Source organism: Pygocentrus nattereri, chromosome 13 (genome assembly GCF_015220715.1).
Source record: "Pygocentrus nattereri isolate fPygNat1 chromosome 13, fPygNat1.pri, whole genome shotgun sequence".
Lineage (NCBI taxonomy): Eukaryota > Metazoa > Chordata > Actinopteri > Characiformes > Serrasalmidae > Pygocentrus > Pygocentrus nattereri.
Window position 1 is genome coordinate 9,882,351 of NC_051223.1, and position 19,674 is coordinate 9,902,024.

The following is a 19,674-nucleotide window of genomic DNA, read 5'->3' on the forward strand; positions in this document are numbered from 1 at the left end:
TATCTGTGCTGTAGTCATGGCGACCCCTGGTTCCCATCACCACCACTGTAAAGACGTCTGAACCATTTCACCCCAAACCGCTCTGAATCTCTCTGATTACATCGTAACTATTTAATTATGCAGAAAATTTGAAAAATAGTGCTTTAAGTATTTAAACGAAGGCAGTCATTTCAAGGCCAGCTGTGCTGATTAGATAAAAGATTTGCGTTTTACTTCCTTTTTTATCCGCAATTTTCCTGATGTGCTGCAGAAAGAGATATGAGTCACATCAACCATCAATAAATGTGAGCACACATATGTCTGATGAGCACACATGATACATAACACACATACAAGGCCTAAATGTTCTGCTGTCTGTGTTTCTGTGTTCTAGGATGAAGTGTCTCATATGAGCTGTGCCTCTGACTGTTTGTGTAGGTGTTGTGTGGCTTTGATTCATTCCAGTGGTTTATTAAGCAATAGCTGGACATGGAGTAGGTCTGTGTTTAAAGACATGCACCCAGCTTAAATATGAACCTTGAATGAACAGGGAAGTGAATAAGTGCAAAAAGCCGTGGGGCTGTTTAATGAGGTGTGCGAGGGCAGGGTTTGCGGGCCGGGTATAAAGTCAGGCAGACGGACAGTTCATTAATAAGACGTTTGCTTTATAAACACGTCGTCGGGTTACAGCGACTGAAATGGATTGGGTTGATGTGCTGATACTGGCTAGTCTTCTTTCACATGGTGAGTTATTTGATATATATACATTTAGAAAATTCGGCATTAAAACATTTTTCAAAACCATTGACCTGGGACCAACTCCATATTAATGACTATGGATTTAGAATGGGATTTCCACCAGGCTCATGGGTGCTGCGTATAGGTCCACATACTTTTGGCTATATAATGAATTTTCAGCATTATTGGTGCCCTCCCAAAACCCCCAAACTCTGACTTGTAACATTCTGCATGGTCTTTTTCCAAAGGACACAAAAGCCATTCAGATGAGATCGAAGGAAAAGGAGCAACAGTATGCATGTCACGATTGGCTCCTCCCATTCTTCCATGTGCTTTTTGTTTACTTTCTGATCGTCAACTTGCATTTGTTGTGTTTGAGTTTGGCCCCCTTGTTTTCAGACCCCGCCCCTGATTGTTCCCGCCCGTGTCCTGTTATCCCTTGTTAGCCCTCTTGTATTTATGCCACTGTGTCCGCACGTGCTTACTAAGCCTTCTATATCTGTTTTTCTACTTTGTGTATGACCTGTTTTTGTCTCTTCGTTTGCCTTTGGACTGCCCCTGTATTGTTTGATTTCTCCTGCCGGTGTTTGACCTTGCTTCCCGTTTTCGACTTCGCCTTAGCTTTGCCCTTTTGATCTCCGCTCGTTTGACTTCCGTGTTTTTGCTTAGCCCCTTTTGTAATAAAAACTTTGCTCCGTCCTACCTGTTCTGTACAGAAGCCTCACAATGCAAGTTTTGTTGGACTGTATTGTGTATTCCCTGTTCAGGAAGGAAGTTTCATTTAAAAGATCCTTCTCACATGTATGAATGAAAGGTATTTCACAGAAAACTGGGCTGAACTGGAATGGAAATGATGTAAATTGTTTTTGTTTTGATGGAAACTGACTCATGTTTTCCTCTCATTGATTTTAGGCTCGTATGGTCAGTTGGATGGTAAGTCATTGTACCCCAGTATACATAGTATTAACTGTGAGTTAAGACGCCAATCATTTCAAACATACTGACTTCTTTTTCACCACCATCCTTTTTTCTTCTGTCTCAGTGTGCGGCACCACGTTCTTCAACTCCAGGATAGTAGGAGGTTGTGATGCTCCAGTGGGAAGTTGGCCTTGGCAGGCAAGCCTGCATTACTTAGGAGAACATGCTTGTGGAGGTTCCCTCATCAATAAAGAATGGGTGCTGTCTGCTGCTCACTGCTTTTTCTTCACGAGGTTGGTTCCTAACTGAGCTGAAGAGCATTACTGGTTATTGTCAGTGTGTCACACAGCACTTTTACGCCTGCTTTAGTCTCATGTGGCCGACAAAGGACTGTTTGTCTTTAAACCTGACATCAGATTTCTTTGAAAAACTGGAAGTGAACCTCCTGAATAGAATGGAAGCTGTTGAGGCTTCTAGAAGAAAATAACTTACTTAATCATCACCTCAACATCTCAGTCATTTCTCTTAGACAACAATGAGTGTGTTTACATACACTTAATAATCCAATCATAATTGGATTTCTGCATTCATTGGATTATTCAAATCGTCATGTAAACAGCACACTCCGATTTCTTAGATCAGAGTAAGTTCTAGGAATCTGCTTAAGAAATCTGCAAAAGAGGCTGGATTAGAAATCAGATTGATCAGTGCTGTGAACTCTTACTCTGATTTCTTTTGCATTTCTTAGTCTGAGCATGTGTGAAAACAGACAACGGTACCAGAAATAAGCGAACAGCGTTGCTGCGAGGCGCAGCAAAACACTTTTGGAAAACCAAATACCTGCTTGACAAAGTGAGGGATTTAAATATTCTTCATCTTCTAGATGATGTCTGTTCATATTTTCAGGTAAAGCGGTGCAATGTTTAAAAAAAAAAAAGCAGCAACATGAAGTTTGAGTTTTATGTTATGTTTATGTCGCGTCTTCTGTGAGTCTATTGGCTGGTTGTAAAGCAGAAATCTGACTCATAGAACTCGTAGAGTTTCCCCATTATTTGATTACTCAAGTGCATGTAAACATGTTGATTAGGTTACTTACAAAATCCAATTTTCTGCAGGTATCAGATTATTAAGTGCATGTAAACATGCTCAATGAGATCAGCTGGAAGGACAAAGGAGACTGTTGCTCCAGTCTTTCCTGCTACTCAGATATTTCACTTGGTAGAGATCTCAATAAAGTCACATGTGTTCATCTGCAACTGAACTGAAGGCAGGACTATTACATTTTTATAACTGACTAGTCTGTTAACAATAGCTGACTAGTCAATGTTACCATATTAGAAACATTTGTTCCAGACTTGCTAATAGGGATGGTTCTAGAGGTGGATCCTGCAGTTTGTGCACTGCAGAAGAGCTTTTGTTGCAGCATCGGTTTCAGGCACTCAGGACACAGACTGTCTGATGTAAACTGAACACCAAAATCACCACAGCTCTCAAAATCTCACCTCTCACAGAGAATTTAAACTGGCATCCATGCACTGGTTTCATCAGTCCGACGGGGAGCAAACAACTGCTAAATACAAGTAGCAAGCGGTTGCATTTCTACTCACCAGTAAGCCATTCAGAGCAGAATATAGGCCTCATTATAAGAAGAATCATTTTCAAATTTCAAGAAGTTATTCCTTAATTATGTTTGAAAATGTAGGCAGTATGTGTTTGAAGACTGGTTCTCCACTATATTTAACAATGTGATTTGTCGTTATGCACATCAGCCCACCTTTTTAAAACTCCTTGGTCTGGTTTAGAGCCTGCATTTCTTTGCAAATAATAATAATAATTCATCAGAGAAAGAAAACCTTGTATCTCCATTTTTGGTGTTTTTCAATTTTTTATCTTAAATTTGAAAACACCGGATCCCCCTGGCATCATTTGTAAATTTCATGATAAATGGACTAAAAGAAAAGAAATCTGGTTCCATTGACTTACATTAAAAGTAAGCTTTTTCCTTCTCCTGTAAAGTTTCCATTTTGGAGATACAAGGTTTTCTTCCAACAACAGTGATACGAGTATTATGTTACATGAAGAACCTTTAATGGAGAGCTTAAGAAGATATGCACAAATCCACAAAGACCCCAGAGGGTTAAACCTGAGCTGAGCTCCTTTTTCAAAAAAGGTGTAACTGTTCGAGTTTTTCCATAAAACTGTACATAATAAAACTTATCCCGTGTCTGTTTTTGTTCCACTTGGTCTCAAGTTCCAGCACGTCCAGTTGGACCGTGTATCTGGGCCGGCAGAATCAGGAAGGCGCCAATCCAAATGAAGTTTCCAGAAGAGTCTCTACGATAATCGTGCACCCCGACTATGACAGTAATACTAAAGATAATGACGTCGCTCTACTCAAACTGAGCACTCCGGTCAGTTTTACCAGCTACATCAGACCAGCTTGCCTGGCAGCTAATAACAGTGTTTTTCACAGTGGAATGGAGAGCTGGGTCACTGGATGGGGGAACGTTAATGAGGGAGGTGAGAGTAAAGGCAGAAGCTAATGGAATTGGATATAAATGAATTCCCCCAGTGCTTTCTGTAAGAAAAGAAGGCTGAAAATAATCTTCTTCCTCTTTCTCTCAGAGCCTCTTCCATCTCCTCAGACTCTACAGGAAGTGAAGGTTCCAGTGATAGGAGACAGACAGTGTAGGTGCCTGTATAGCGTTGAAGAAATCACCAACAACATGATCTGTGATGGTCTATTAGAAGGAGGAAAGGACTCATGCCAGGTACGAGATTTACAACAGAGATGAATGCATTTTACAGTTCGAACATAGATTCACTTTAACACCTGTGAACTGATTAAAATCTCAGGCTTATTTCTCAGTAACTACAGGGACTTCAATATAAACTGGCTGAGCTTTTCTTAGGTTATAGAAGTGTGTAATTAGACTTTGGGCCTTTGCCTGTAAATATCTGTAAAAAGACGGATTTGTGATTTGAAAGCTTTATGTCATCAACTTCTTAAATTTCACTAACTGACTGGTAAACTCCTCATTTCCAGGGGGATTCAGGAGGTCCCATGGTGAGCAAGCAGAACTCGGTGTGGGTTCAGGCGGGTGTGGTCAGTTTCGGGGTTGGTTGCGCTCAGCCTGAGTTTCCTGGAGTTTACGCCAGAGTGTCTCGCTACCAAACCTGGATCAGCTCTCACATTAGCAGTGACCCTCCAGGCTTCGTCCAGTTCTTCTCCAGTGGAGCTGATCCTGACAGCACTGACACCTGCCCTGCCCTGCCACTGCCAGTGACCACTGGACCAGAAAATTCCAGTGAAACGAATCTCTCTCCCGCATCCTCTGCTGAAGGTACACTGTTAGAAATCAGAAGATCAATACTATCATTTATAAAGTGTGCTGTGTGTACAATCTGTTGTATGTTCATCAGTGATAGGACGTTATGTATAACTTTTCTATGGTAGTTTTGTCCAGAAGATGGTGAAGATGGTGGGGGGGGGGGGGGGGGGGGGGTGTTGGGGGGGTTACAGGAGGAACATGAAGCTTACCAAGGCCCCTTTAACTTTGCCTTGATGCTACTATCAACTGATCTATGATGAATCACCATGCATAATGAGATCAATATTACTGCTGGTGGATCACTTCCAGCACCTCTCACAATCCACATGTAAATCCACATAAATCCACAATCCACATAAAATCCCATACAAATATATACATATATATGTTGCTGTTGTTGGAACTAAACCTTGTATCTCCAAAATGGTAACTTTACAGAAGGGAAAAACATTCTTTACCTTTAATGGAAATCAATGGAACCATTTTTTACATAATTTTGGGCCATTTCTTTTGGTCAATTGATCATAAACTTTAAACACAATGTAAAAGGCAACAGGCATTTTTAAATATGATCAAAAACTGAAAAAACGGACATACAAGGATTTGTTCTGACAGCAGCGATAAATACACACGTACAAAGAAAAACTTGTATTTCCAAACAAGTAACTTTACAGGAGAATTATGGTTTATAAGGTTTTCTGCCAACAGCATAAATAAATTGAAATACACACTTTTTTCCTTCTCCTCTTTTCCACATCTTTGTTCTTTGTTCTCCACTCCACAGTGTGCGGCACCACGCTCTTCAGCTCCAGGATAGTCGGAGGTCATGATGCTACAGCTGGAAGTTGGCCTTGGCAGGCAAGCCTGCACTTAGGAGAACATTTTTGTGGAGGTTCCCTCATCAATAAAGAATGGGTGCTGTCAGCTGCTCACTGCTTCGAGGGGTCAGTGTAAAAGCTTTCACAGCTGAAGTGAAATAAAATATGAATTTGCAGAGAATCTTATGCGTTTGTCTAATGGCTGTTGTCTCTCCTCAGCTCCAGCACATTTGAGTGGACTGTGTATCTGGGTCAACAGAACCAAGAGGGCAGCGACCCCAATGCAGTGTCCAGAAACGTTTCAGTGATAATTTTGCACCCCAATTACAATAATGACACATACGATAACGACGTGGCTCTCGTCAAGCTGGACTCTCCAGTGTCCTTCACTGAATATGTCAGGCCCGTGTGTCTGGCAGCAGAAGATAGTGTTTTCAACACAGGCACGTCCAGCTGGGTCACAGGATGGGGGGAGGTCGACCAAGGTGGTGAGTTTGCCTTGTGGATGAGCCTTTAGGTAGTAATCAGTATTTTTCAAACTAATCTCCACCCGCTGCATCTGGAGTGTACAGTCACTGACCACAGATGACGATGTAGAAGCTTCACTGTATTTAATGAGGAACAGAAAGTGTGTCAACTCAGTACACATTTATGGAACGGAAGCCGATTGGCAGTTGCTGCGTCCAGCAAACATCACGCAAAACCTGTGTTTTTGTAGATGACTTTGGGTTGGGCAGTGACCCCCTTTCGTCTCCAAACATTAACCCGGTATACAATATTACTGGGGTGATGTGCAACCATTTTTCTCACTTTTTTCTGTTTATGATAAAAATTGAATTTCAAACCTTTACAATGCTCAAATTTATATGGGTCATTCTACAGAAACGTCCATTTTTGTGTCCCAAGCGTTTACAGACATATACACTTAAAGCTATAATCTATTTATATTTTAAAATAAAATAAGTTATATTAACAATTTCACTTTCTTGAGCCTCAATTTAGCAATATTGGCTTTTAATTCACTCATGTAGAATCCCAAGCCCCACAGAAGAGCATGTCCCCACAGTCATGTGTGAAGGCTGAGTCCATATTTTGTAGTAAAAACATGTTGTTTTGCGATTTTAACTACAATAATCTGTACATGACTATGAAATATTTGAATTAAATGACAAAGAAAACAAATGACCAAATAAATATTATAATATACATAATGAAAGTTCCCCAGGAGTCATATCACTGGTGTTATTTCATGACAAAAAATCTCTTATTTTGAAATACGTCACACTGATGACATCACTCGACATCCTTTCCCTTTTTTTTCTGAGGATCTATGAAGAAAAGTGCATGGTGAGTCCACTGTGTCTTTCAGTTCTCAGAGATTTTCTCATCTGCAGAATGACCCATATCTGTTATGTTATACAGTCACATGCAAAAGTTTGGGTGCCCCAGTTCCCATATATCAAACACAAGGCCCAAAAGTATCTGGCCCTCAATATTAATTTGATTTTATATTAATGTTAGCCTGTTTTACCCATTTCATAATGCTCTTTACTACAATCCCCAACATGGATTGCAATGTAATGAGTGCTAATTCAGATGCACATGTACCTTCAAGACTCCTACTCATGGTCTTTCTCCACTTTGTAGCTTGAACATGTGAATTAATACAATTCAAACGCAAACCTAGAGCTTAGAAATCTGAACCCTGTGTTACTTTAGTGTCTCTCACTCTTTCACTTTCTTTCTGCTCTCATTTTCTCTCAGTGCCCCTTCCGTCTCCTCAAACCCTTCAGGAAATTGATATCCCAGTAATAGGAAACAGACAGTGTAACTGCCTCTACGATGGAGGAGTCACGAACAACATGATCTGTGCTGGCCTGCTAGAAGGGGGCAAAGACTCCTGCCAGGTATAGGATATAATAACTCTTTTTTTTATTGGTAATTATTGTACTTAATGTTTATTATTGTCACTTAGGTATTGCTGGAATCCTGCACTCAGACATATGCTTTGTAAATGGATTCATTCGTCCTGCTTGGCTATTATTATCATATAGACTGATAGGTGGTTAAATTTATTACACATATCAAAAATTTCACATTTTTCCTCTTGAAAGCAGAGCCTAAATCTCAATTGGTTCTCTCCTTTTGGTGAAGTGCACTATGCAAGTCCTTAAATGACAACTTCTCATCTCCCATCTCAGTAGTGAATTATACATCTCATAAATAGCCATTTCCAATTTAGTCACAGACCACAGGACTCCCTGTTTACATTCAATGCACTATTTTGGTTGAGAAACTATAGTTTCATGCTCTACCTAATGCACTATATTCATCCAGAGACATTCATATCACAGAACTGGTGGGGTGCTACATATCAGCTCATTTTCCACATTTCAAATATGGTCCAGTACACTAAAATATTCTGATTAGAGAATAATAACATGGTAACATCATTGGCCAGGCTCGCTGCTTGCTGTCAGTAACATTAGCTAGCTAGTCTGTGTTTACATACAAAGGTTTTTGTCAATCCGCTTGAATTCATTCTGATTACTGATTAAGACTGAGGTGCTTATTCTCACTCTACTCTGATGGAAATCTCCATTTACATCCTCACTACAAGTAGTCTGATCCAAAATGACGCACCTGCGTAGACAACCACTTAGTGTAGACATTACCATGACACCCAGCATCATGTGAGTCCAGTCAGCGTGAGATGAGCAGCAGTGAGCAGTGCTAGTGTTTTTAACTGCTTTAAAATGATGTCAGACTCAGATTAAAGAAGCCCGTGAGGAAGACGTCGTGTTCTGAGACACATAAGCTGGATGTCCGTCCCACTGCTGTCTTTTAAAGATCAGAGCATAAACTTTGTCTCCTCTGCAGACCAGTTTCTGCTCTGCCGTATCAAACGGTATAAACTCTTACTGTGACGTGACACACATAATGTAAAGTGTAATCGGATTCAGGCGTTTACATGGATATTTTTCTTCTATTTAACCTCGATCAATCGAACAGAAACTGTATTCCGAATGGCCTCAATCATTCTAGACTATTCTGTTTGAGGTGTTTACATGGACGTATTGTATTCCAATTGAGCTATTAGTCAGATTATTAACGGATTATTAGTCTGCATGTAAACGTGGCTACTGAGGCAAATAATGTCATTTAGTAAAATCTTGCTATATTGTAATTGTGTAGCACAATAAAAGTAATAGAATATGTAATCATGACGGTGGGGAACAGGGTGAGGCTTTGATTGGAAAAAGAAAAGATTGTTTCCAATTTGCATAACCAAAGACCAGAGTTGGGGACTTAAGTCATATGACTTGGACTCAATTCCGACTCATGTCACAAATTTGATGACTTGACGTTTGATTTGACAAAATCAAGAAAGTCTTGTGACTTGACTTTGATGTGAACACCATTTACTTGGACTTTCACTTGGACTCAAGACCCAAAGTGGAACCATTCTTACCGGTAGAAACGTACCTGGTGAACTGATTTTCCTCATTGTAGCAAAACTAAAGAAACACAGTGTCTCTGTTTGACCGATTTAAAAAGCTTCTGCAGGTAAAACAAGCACAGCATTTACCATGAGGCTGAGTTTCTGCTAGCTTCCTATGCAAATTTGCAATTCCACCTCAAATGGTGCAGCAGTTCACTCTGGAGTGTAATTGTTCCAACATTTCAGGTGGAACGGAAAATTCAAATGAGAAGGTGACGAATAAAAAGTCAACTTCAGCTTCATACATTAACCATCATTTCTGTTAACTGAGTCACAAATGACTCAGTCGTTTAGGCTGTTTTTAGCAGTTGTTTTTAGTTCGCTTGACTTGAGATTTAGTGACTTGTCCCCACCTCTGCCATCTGACATTCAAATATCATGCCATCGTTATGATTGTAAATCTGTAGAAATGTACCTGGGGTTTGTTTCCCAAAAGCACCATTGAACAACTACCATAGTTAAATGGCCAGGGCCCACCAACAAAGTGCCCCAAGTTTATTACACACTTCTATAACCTCTTATATTGTATAAGAATAGCTCAACCAGTTTGCAGTTTGAGGTTAAATGACAGAGAGACTGTCATTTTGAACACTCTCTCCCCACACATATGGTGGTTGCTCAGTGATGCTTTGGGGAAATGCAGTCCTGGTCAGTATCATGTCCATATTAGGAGATCTGGGTCTACGCTGGTTATAATGTGTGTGCTATAATTTCTATTTCAACTGTTAAACCACCTCCTAGTTCAGAGGATCCAGTGATGTTCTGGGATGTATGTAGGGTGATATGTATCAGGTCTGGATCTGTCTGGTTGATGACAGGATATTCAGGCCTGAGGTTCCTAATATGGACATAATACTGACACATGACTTCAGAGGTCTATGCTCCTTGTAGATTTTTCTATTTCATGGGCATAAACAAATTAGCATAAATTTTCTTGGTAAATTAAACTTTCAGAGGTACTCTGCTTCCAGGGGGATTCAGGAGGTCCAATGGTGAGCAAGCAGAACTCCGTGTGGGTTCAGGCAGGCGTGATCAGTTTCGGGGTTGGTTGCGCTCAGCCTGAGTTTCCTGGAGTTTACGCCAGAGTGTCTCGCTACCAAACCTGGATCAGTTCTCACATCAGCAGTGACCCTCCAGGCTTCGTCCAGTTCCTCTCCAGTGGAGCTGATCCTGACAGTACCTACACTTGCCCCACCACTGCTTCATTAACAACCACCAGAGCACTACAGTGGCGCGCATGTGGTGAAGCCCCACTCAACTCTCGCAGCAGAGGAAACACCACCGCCATAGATGGGACCTGGCCCTGGATGGTCAGCCTGCAGTGGGATGGACAGCACATGTGTTCGGGCACTCTAATAAGCGCAGAGTTTGTCATGACAACTGCACTGTGCTTATCAGAGTAAGATGTGGATGCTTCCTTACATTTTGAACATCACAGTATTTAGTGTAGAAACTAGAGTTCAAACTCAAACACTCAGCAGTGTAAAAGCCTTATCACCAGGAGGTTGTAGGTCACAGTCATCTGTAACAGAGGCAGCATAACTGTCCCCTCTCTCCCCCATCACTCAGATCAATGCTAGCCAATGCACGTGTCTTATCTAACAGAATAAGCAGTGTTCTCCTTCAAGCGTGCTGAGCTGTCCAATGATGTTGTGCTAGCGATAATTTGAAATGATGTATGTGGCTTCATGTGGCTCAGATGAAGCACATGCTTCACTCTCACAGCCTGGTAGCATCATATCACTGCTGTTGGAACAAAACCTCTAATCTCCAGTTTTGTTGTTTTTCAGTTTTTGACATAATTTGAAAATACCCATTATCCCATATATTGTATGTAAATTCCATGAAGATTGGACTTAAAGAAATGACCTAAAATTACTTGGAAAAAAATCTGGTTACATTGACTTACATTGAAAGTGAGTATGTTTTTTACCTTGTCCTGCAAAGTTACAAATTTGGAGATACGAGGTTTTGATCCAACAACAATGATATGATAGTAGGCCTAGCTAATAAGTGGACATTTGGGGTAAATATACGTATTAAACACAATATCACTGTTGTTGGAAGAAGACCTTGTATCCCTGATATGATAATTTTACAGGAGAAGGAATAAACCCACTTTACTTTTAATGTAAGTCAGTGGAACCAGATGTCTTTCCAAGTAATTTTGGGCCTTTTATTTTAATCCATTCTTCATGAAATATACAGACAATGTAAAGAGCAACAGGCATTTTCACAATATGTAAAAAACTGAAGAATGGCGATACGACAGCAGTGAAATAGAGGCAGTGAGACATTTGCACATTTAGCTGCTTATGTGAGTGTGTTGTACATGATATTTGATGAGAGTAAAACATTATGATACCTAATATTGGAGTACAAAAATAATATTTGCATCACTGCCAGCTGAGTCTACACAGATGAATAAAACCTAAAATGTGCTTCTGGGTCTTGCAAGCTAGATTTCTACCTGTCGTCACAGTCTGGTATGTTTTATTGCTGACCATGGCGATGACCCGGCTGCTTTAACAGGAAAGGGCCGTCTTTTAAATGTGATGCCTGGAAATTCATTAACTTTTTTCAATTTCAGCGACAGGTTGATCCTCAAAATACGCATAGCGATTAACTGCTTGCAAAGTTTTTACGCATCAGGAGCAGCAGGTCACACTTCCAAACTGTGATACTAATTATAATATCCTGTTTAGAACAAATTGTCTCTGTCCAAAGAAAAACACGTATCTCCAAAATGGTAAAAACAAACAAACAAAAAAAATCGCTAAAAATGGAGATGCTTGTTTTCTTATGGACTGCGATGAAATGCTTATGTGAAACTGTCAGTGGATATTAACAAACATACATACCAGCATTTGCTGATGTCCTTCCCTCTTTGCTATAGTTCTCCCCAGAATGCCAGCAGCTGGACAGTGTCTCTGGGCTATCAGTCTAAAAGAAACAGCTCTGACGCTTTCCTGCACTCTGTGGTTGTGGTGGCCATCACCCTCAGCAACCTGACCCACATGCCCAACATTGCGGTGCTGCAGCTGGAGGAGCCGGTGGAGTTGAGTGACCTCATCCAGCCTGTATGTGTGGACCTGGACAGCCAGAGGAGCTTTCCTCTGGGCTTAACCTGCTGGGTCACTGGCTACAGGGATGGCAATGCTAGTAAGTTCTTCTGCAAGAAGGCACCTTCATAGAGCTTCATTGAGAGATAATGTTGGTATGAGGGGAAAAAGTGTAGGTCATTTTTGTAGCTTCCTGAGCATAATATTAACACAGGTTACTTGTACTGGTTAAAAATTCACTGTAATATGATGTTCTGCTCTGTCTCCAGCTGGTCTTGAGGTGGAGGAGCAGCACACGACTCTAGTAGACTGTGGTGGAAGCCAGTCGTCCTCTGAGCACATCTGCACTGAAGCACTGTTTACAGAAGAGGTAACATGTTTCTGACTTTCTGGCCACATGTGAAATCATTCCAGCAGCAATTGATACATCAATCAGCCATAACATTAAAAGCACCTCCTTGTATCTATGCTCACCATCCACTTTATCAGCTCCGCTTACTATGTAGGTGCACTTTGTAGTTGTACAGTTACAGACTGTAGGCCATCTGTATATACACCGGTCAGACATAACATTCTGACCACCTCCTTGTTTCTACGCTCATTGTCCATTTTATCAGCTCCACTTACTGTATAGCTGCACTTTGTAGTTCTACAGTTACAGACTGTAGTCCATCTGTTTCTCTGATACTTTGTTACCCTGTTCTTCAGTGGTCAGGACCCCCATGGACCCTCACAGAGCAGGTTCTATTTGGGTGGTGGGTCATTCTCAGCACTGCAGTAACACTGATGTGTTGGTGATGTGTTAGTGTGTGTTGTGCTGGTCTGAGTGGATCAGACACAGCAATGCTGCTGGAGTTTTTAAACACCTCAGTGTCACTGCTGGTCTGAATGAGTCAGACACAGCAGTGGAGGTCTTCTTGACAGCCACACATCCTTTCAGACCCTTAGCGCTGAGTGGTCTTCTCACAGTGGAAGAATGGACAAACACCTGTGGATGTTTTTTAGATTTGAAGCAGCTTGATTTTCTCCTCTCGCAAAGATCAAAGCTTTCAGTGCTGTTCATCTGATGGGGGCAGTTTGGGGTCTACCAGCGCTTCCAGGTGGTTGTTAGAAGCCATATTTTCTCTGTAGCTTTTGGCATTATTTGATGTCCAGTTCTGGAAACTCTTGGTTTTTCACTTATCTTCATCTTTCTTATTATCTTATATGTGATCTCCTCAGAAATATCACCTGAAAATATGAAAATACAAATAACTTGTGCCTACAGATTAAATAAATGAAGGGGGTCTCAGACTTTCTCACAGCACTGTTTGCTATTAACTACATAAGCTCTTTTATGATATGCTTCAATCAGCTTTCTCTCCTCTTCTGTTTCCTGCAGGGTGATTTAGGAAGCGTGTTAACATGTAAGTCTGGTCTGTCCTGGCAGCAAGCTGGCATGATCATGTCTGTTTCAGAAGGGAATTCCATTCGAGAGTCCAGAATGCAGGTCTTCTCCAGGGTGTCTGAGTTTGAAGACTTCCTCCAGAGAACTGTAACTGATCTTCATCTCTACATGTCAAAGGCTACCTCAGCACCTTCTATCGAAGAGACCACGAGATCACAAAGTGCAGCATCATCTTCCTCATCTCTGTTCCTGCTCTCTGGACTGCTTGTGTTCTGCTTCTTCATATGAAGAGAAAATGGCAGCAGTCACTGACTGTGTTTGACTGATGAACAAAAGAGACCAAAGATGTTCATGTATAATTGTAATAATTTCCATTTTTGTCATTTTTCAGTTTTTTACAGAATTTGAAAATGTCTTTTGCCCTTTGTATTGTATGTAAATTCTTTCATGAAGAATGGACCAAAAGAAACGTCCCAAAACGAGTTGGAAAATGTCTGGTTCCACTGACTTACAAAGTATTTTTTTTCTTCTGCTTTAAAATGAATATTTTGGAGATACTTCTTCATTCTTCTGATAATAACGATATGCAAGTTAATACTTTATTATTTTTCATTCAGAGCGGTTTGGTGTGAAACGCTCTGTTCTCGAGAAACTTTGAGTTTTTGAACCAGATGTCCACCTCTAAAAGCTCCCTCACCTTGTAGTTATGAATACACTGCCTGATGTCTGGTCTAAGAAATGGTTTCCTTTGTCCTTTTCTCTGATCCCACCTCAACATCCCTCTCTCCGGATGTTCTCCATCGGCACTCCTTTTCGGGATAGAAGGGCATCTTTGTACACTCAGAAGCAGCCAGTAGCTGGTGGTTGGCCAGTACAGAGATAAACATCATTTCTGAGAGCAAAGTGCAGAGTAGCTCTTGTAGCGCCCTCGCTTCCCTTCCCCCTGTCTCTGGATGAAAGTTACTAAAACGAGGGGCTGTGGGTTCTTTTAAGAAACTCTTGACTGTGTCAAACTGCTATATTATTCCTATAAACCTGATGCTATTAGCAGTTATGATAGATGGACTGATTTGTTTTTAGCATAACATAAAACTTAAAACCCCAGAAAGTAAATGCATATGCCACAAGTATAATAGAGTCGATATAATTATATTCAATATAAAAAATAGGTACATATATAGTAATAATAATGCAATATATCCCTTTGTCAAATAAAAAATATACAAAAATATATATGTATATAGAATACTCTAGATAACAACTAAACGACTCACTTTTCAATTGCAGTATCCAAACTTAGTTCTAATACAAACTTAACAGATTAACAATAGCAGCTTTTAGCTTCACAGTAACTTAATAAACAAAACTCAGAACTAAATGTGGGCCCACACACACACACACACACACACACACACACGAGCGCTCTCACACACACACACCCTTCGTTGCAGGCCTGTGTCGTTGCTCGGGTACGTTGTGGCCGTAAAAACAGAAAATGGCCTCTTCGCTCGTAGAGCCAAATAAAACAAGGTTACCTCTGGTAGCTAGTGGAGCAGTGGTCGGAATAGCGGCAGTCTCACACAACTCACGACAGGAACAGCACGCAGCAGAGCAGGACCTCCCTCGGAGCCAGAGGAATTCTGAACAACACGGCAGTTCAGAACGCTATCTGGTTAATGTCCTCCCTCGAAGCATGAGTGAACAGACCTCCAGTACTCAGAGTTAGCAGCGGTAGCTAATCAAGCAGCTAACAGAGCGCGCACACAGCAAAACTCCTTCACTGTGGCTTTACTACTCTTAATCAGTCCACTGTCAGTTGTACACTGAACTCAGCTAGAACAATTTATAAAGCTACAAGCTTTAGAACTCTCTGGAACTTCACAGAACTTTCTCCAAACCTCCTTGCTACTGCTATCTCCCGTCTCTCTCCGTTCGTCGCTACTCCGCGTCTCCCGCTCTCGATCACGCTCACTCTCCCGTCTCTCCCACCCCCAGAGCGCCACCATAGGCTAGTTATACGGACTAAACCAATGAGATAAAAGTTACTCTAACTTGCTGGCAGAAAGCACATGTTGAGCTAGTACGTTCCAACCTAGCTTTGCGGGGGGAGCTCTGCTCTTAAAGATCATATTTTAACAAAAGTAAGCGTGTGTGTTTTAAATGAACTGTAAACACAAGAGAATATTTTACGTATATTATAAACAATAAACAGATTTTTAACCCAGGCTACACTCTCATGTGGGAAAACAGGAAACCGTGGCTGAGAAAGACGTTGCTGCCAAAACACATGCACTTTCAGGTCACGACGCTCTGCACTAACATATAGACATAAGATGATTACTAATAAACTTAGTGTGTTTGTAGAACAGCTTTGTACAGGAAAGGCACTGACCTCCTAAGCCAGAGATTGTGGGTTCGAGTCCTATCTGTGGTGTAGTGCTACGGCTGGAAGTTAGGGAGCCAGCCATGTGACCAGAAGGTTGCTGGTTTGATCCCCGAGCTGATATTACATGAGTGAAGTGCCCTTGAGCAAGGCACCCAACTCCCAACTGCTCCCAGAGCTGCAGATAGGGCTGCTGTAACGATCTCACAGAATTCATATGCTTGCAGATAAAGAAAGGAAAGAAGACTTCAATGTTGAAGTCAAAATCTAAAGTTACAGGCAAAAAGGTCAAAGAACAAATATCCAGGGAAAACAATCCAAAAGGACAAATCAAAAGGCACAGACAGAATAAACAGAGAATACAGGTCATATCAAGACAAATATATAGAATGCTCAGTAGTTTGCAAATGAAACGTTACCTCACAAATCACTAATGCTAAAGCCCAGGCTTATAATCTAAACTGAGTAGGTCACATGGTAAAGCACGTAGGTGTAGCACATTAGAATTCTAGCGATCAAGAATGCAGATAGGAGCGTGTGGGGAAGCCAGAAGTCAGCTGAGTCCGTGTGTGTATTAGGGATAGTAGGAAGTATCAAAGTCATGTGATCTCCCAGATGTTTCTGGAAGATCAAGTCCATTTCATCCACTTTGCTGTTGACATCCGTGACATTTATCCCCCCCAAAGAGTCTGCGCTCAGGACAACCACCACTAACTCCACCCGATCTCCGGACAGAGGTAGACGCAGAGCTGCCGAGGCACTGGCTAGACAAGGCCCTTACACGTGGACCCCTCATACGAGCAGGGAGAGAACTAAAGAGCCCCTTACCCGGGAACCCTCTGGGACGAGGAGCAGGCTTGTCCAGATGCTGACTATGGAAGTCAGCCACAAAGCCTGGGTCCAAGACGAAAGCATAGACTGCCCCCTAGGGTTGGGATAGGTACTGAAAAATTTGTAGTCAGCTACTTTGTAGCTACTTTCCCCAAATTTGTAGTTAGCTACAATTTAGCTATTTTTGCAGGAAGAGTAGTGGCTACTTTTTAGCTACTTTTTGAAAAGTAGTGGCTATTTTTTAGTTACTTTCAAAGCGAGATTTTCAGAATGTTTGTGAATCTCCACCTGACACAGCAAACAAGCCCAAATGACAGTGTGAACAAGACACAGCATTTAATCTTGTGCCAGAAAGAAACGGACAATTGAAAAGCTGCAAATAAACAAAAAGATCAACAAAAAGTGAGTTTAAGGGAAACCAACAATCAAATTTACACACCCAGAGGCATGACATCCAGCAAAAATGAAGACTCATTCTAGGTTTTTACTAACAAAAATCATTAAAAATATCTGAATACAAACCAGAGAATTTTGTGCAAAGCATTGTCAACTGTTGAAATAAAACTGCTCTAATTTAAACATTTCAGCAAGATACACTGATCAGGGATAACATTATAATCACCTCTTTGTTTTAAGATAAGATAGTTCTGTATTAGTCATACAACAAGGAAATTCTCAAATTATGACATTTTATGAGCTCCACTTATTGTATAGCTGCACTTTGTAGTTCTACAGTTAGAGACTGTAGTCCATCTGTTTCTCTGATACTTTGTTACACTGTTCTTCAGTGGTCAGGACCACCATGGACCCTCACAGAGCAGGTACTATTTGGGTGGTGGGTCATTCTCAGCACTGCAGTAACAGTGATGTGGTGGTGATGTGTTCGTGTGTGTTGTGCTGGTGTGAGTGGATCAGACACAGCAATGCTGCTGGAGTTTTTAAACACCTCAGTGTCACTGCTGGACTGAGAACAGTCCACAAACGAAAAACATCCAGGCAACAGCGTCCTATGACCACTGATAAAGAACTAAAGGATGACCAACACAAACTGTGCAGCAACAGATGAGCTGTCGTCTCTGACTTTACATCTACAATGTGAACCATCTAATAGAGTGGACAGTGAGCGGACACAGTGTTTAAAACAGACCAGCACAACACACCACCACCATGTCAGTGTTACTGCAGTGCTGAGAATGACCCACCACCCAAATAGTACCTGCTCTGTGGTCAGGGTCTGCTAGATACAGACAAGGGTACGAGCTTTCCTGCAGGCAGAGTTTTAGGGGTCTTGCATTGGACACAAGTGGAACAAGAGCTAACAAATGAATGAATGTCTTTATGCATCGACTCCCACCAGTATCTACTGGCTATGAGCTGATGCGTTCTGGTTTCTCCTGGCTGGCCTTACGTAAGGGATGAGTGGGTCCAAGTAATTAGGGAAGTATGGAACTGATTGGGTATATAAAATTTCCCTGAAGGGTACTGATCAGGTGTCTCTATATTTGGTAATGCCTTTTTGATCTCTTCATCTGTCACCCAGCGAATCTCTTATGCCATAATTACTTTCTGCTAGGAAGAGTTTGTGTGAGTAGAAAGCTACTGAATGCAATTTTAGAGGTGAGCCTGAGTGTTGGGATAATACAGCTCCTACACCAGTCTCAGACGCATCAACTTCTACTACAAAGGGCTCGGAAGGGTCTGGGCGTTTCAGAATGGGAGCTGTGGTAGAAACTTCTTTTAGTGCCTGCTCTGTCATTGTAGTCTCTTACTACCACCTTTAAGTAAAGAGGTAAGAGGAGCCGCAATACTGCTAAACTTCTTTATAAATCAATTGTAGAAATTAGCAAAGCCTAAGAATCTTTGTAGTTCTTTTACAGAAGAGGGTGTTGGCCACTGAACTATCGCTTCTACCTTTTGATCATCCTGGATTATGCCTTGTGAGCTAACAATATAGCCTAAGAATCACACTGCTTGTAATTGAAATTCACATTTTTTTGCCTTTCAAGCATAAGTTGTAATCTAGCAACTGTTGCAAGACTGTCCTGAACATGTGATTCCCTCTAACTGGGGAACAGACTAGGATGTCTGCTAGCAGCAGCCCTCCTATTGCTCCTCCAATAATCTCCAGAAGCATGTTCCTCTCCTCAACCTCAACCTAGGTATTAATCTGTACACACACGGACACAATAAAGTTACCATAAAACAAAACATTTCTTGTAAATTAATTCAAAATCTTAGACAACTATTCATCTCAAATCAACTGTAATGAGCGCTAAGGCTAAGCAAGACAGTGATGGATTTAACCACATATTTGGTCGCTCCTCTTGAGTACCAAGCGTATCAAGCAAGAATGTATAGGTAGAGTCACAAATAGTGCAAACCTGGGAGGACGCCTCAGCTTTAAGATTAGACTGCATTTGAGAGTAACCTAACTATCTACATGTCAAACTTGAGAAATCCTCATTCCATTCACCTTCAGTGTTGTTCATCAGGTTTGTGGTGACCAAGGGCAGTATGCATAGGGAAAAATTAAGGCTGCTATAGACTGGCCCCATCCCACCTCTGTCACGTTGATCCAACAGTTTCTGGGCTTTGCCAGTTACTTCTAGCAATTCCTTCCCTTCCTCCCCATCTTATCAAACAAGGACCAAGATCTTTAAGCCCAATGTCCTCTCTCAACAGTGGGAACCCCTTGCTTCTGAATGTAGTCTCAAACTGATCCTT

At 41.3% G+C, this 19,674-nt stretch overlaps 1 protein-coding gene across 3 annotated transcripts; it reads left to right on the forward strand.

Annotated features, from left to right (window-relative positions):
- Positions 1 to 622: 622 nt before the first annotated feature.
- Positions 623 to 14,177, forward strand: LOC108413443 (transmembrane protease serine 9-like). Of its 3 annotated transcripts, none has more exons than XM_017685957.2 (13): positions 623 to 723; positions 1,630 to 1,650; positions 1,760 to 1,928; positions 3,887 to 4,155; positions 4,261 to 4,406; positions 4,682 to 4,979; positions 5,752 to 5,911; positions 6,005 to 6,273; positions 7,550 to 7,692; positions 10,259 to 10,686; positions 12,184 to 12,449; positions 12,619 to 12,719; positions 13,731 to 14,177. In XM_017685957.2, exons 1-13 carry the CDS (start codon positions 678 to 680, stop codon positions 14,022 to 14,024), a joined length of 2,610 nt encoding a protein of 869 aa, XP_017541446.2. In that variant the 5' UTR covers positions 623 to 677; the 3' UTR covers positions 14,025 to 14,177. The 3 variants fall into 3 exon arrangements, with proteins under 3 accessions (XP_017541446.2, XP_017541447.2, XP_037400329.1); XM_017685958.2 differs by having other exon boundaries at positions 3,893 to 4,155; XM_037544432.1 differs by lacking the exons at positions 623 to 723; positions 1,630 to 1,650; positions 1,760 to 1,928 and adding an exon at positions 2,507 to 2,541 and having other exon boundaries at positions 3,893 to 4,155.
- Positions 14,178 to 19,674: the final 5,497 nt, after the last annotated feature.

What these genes read in the sequence shown, in the direction of transcription:
- LOC108413443 (XM_017685957.2), top strand. Translation starts at nt 678, where the DNA reads ATGGATTGGGTTGATGTGCTGATACTGGCTAGTCTTCTTTCACATG. An exon ending in CTCGTATGGTCAGTTGGATG is followed by an intron (nt 1,651 to 1,759) that starts GTAAGTCATTGT and finishes CTTCTGTCTCAG; the next exon opens with TGTGCGGCACCACGTTCTTC. An exon ending in CTACAGGGATGGCAATGCTA is followed by an intron (nt 12,450 to 12,618) that starts GTAAGTTCTTCT and finishes CTCTGTCTCCAG; the next exon opens with CTGGTCTTGAGGTGGAGGAG.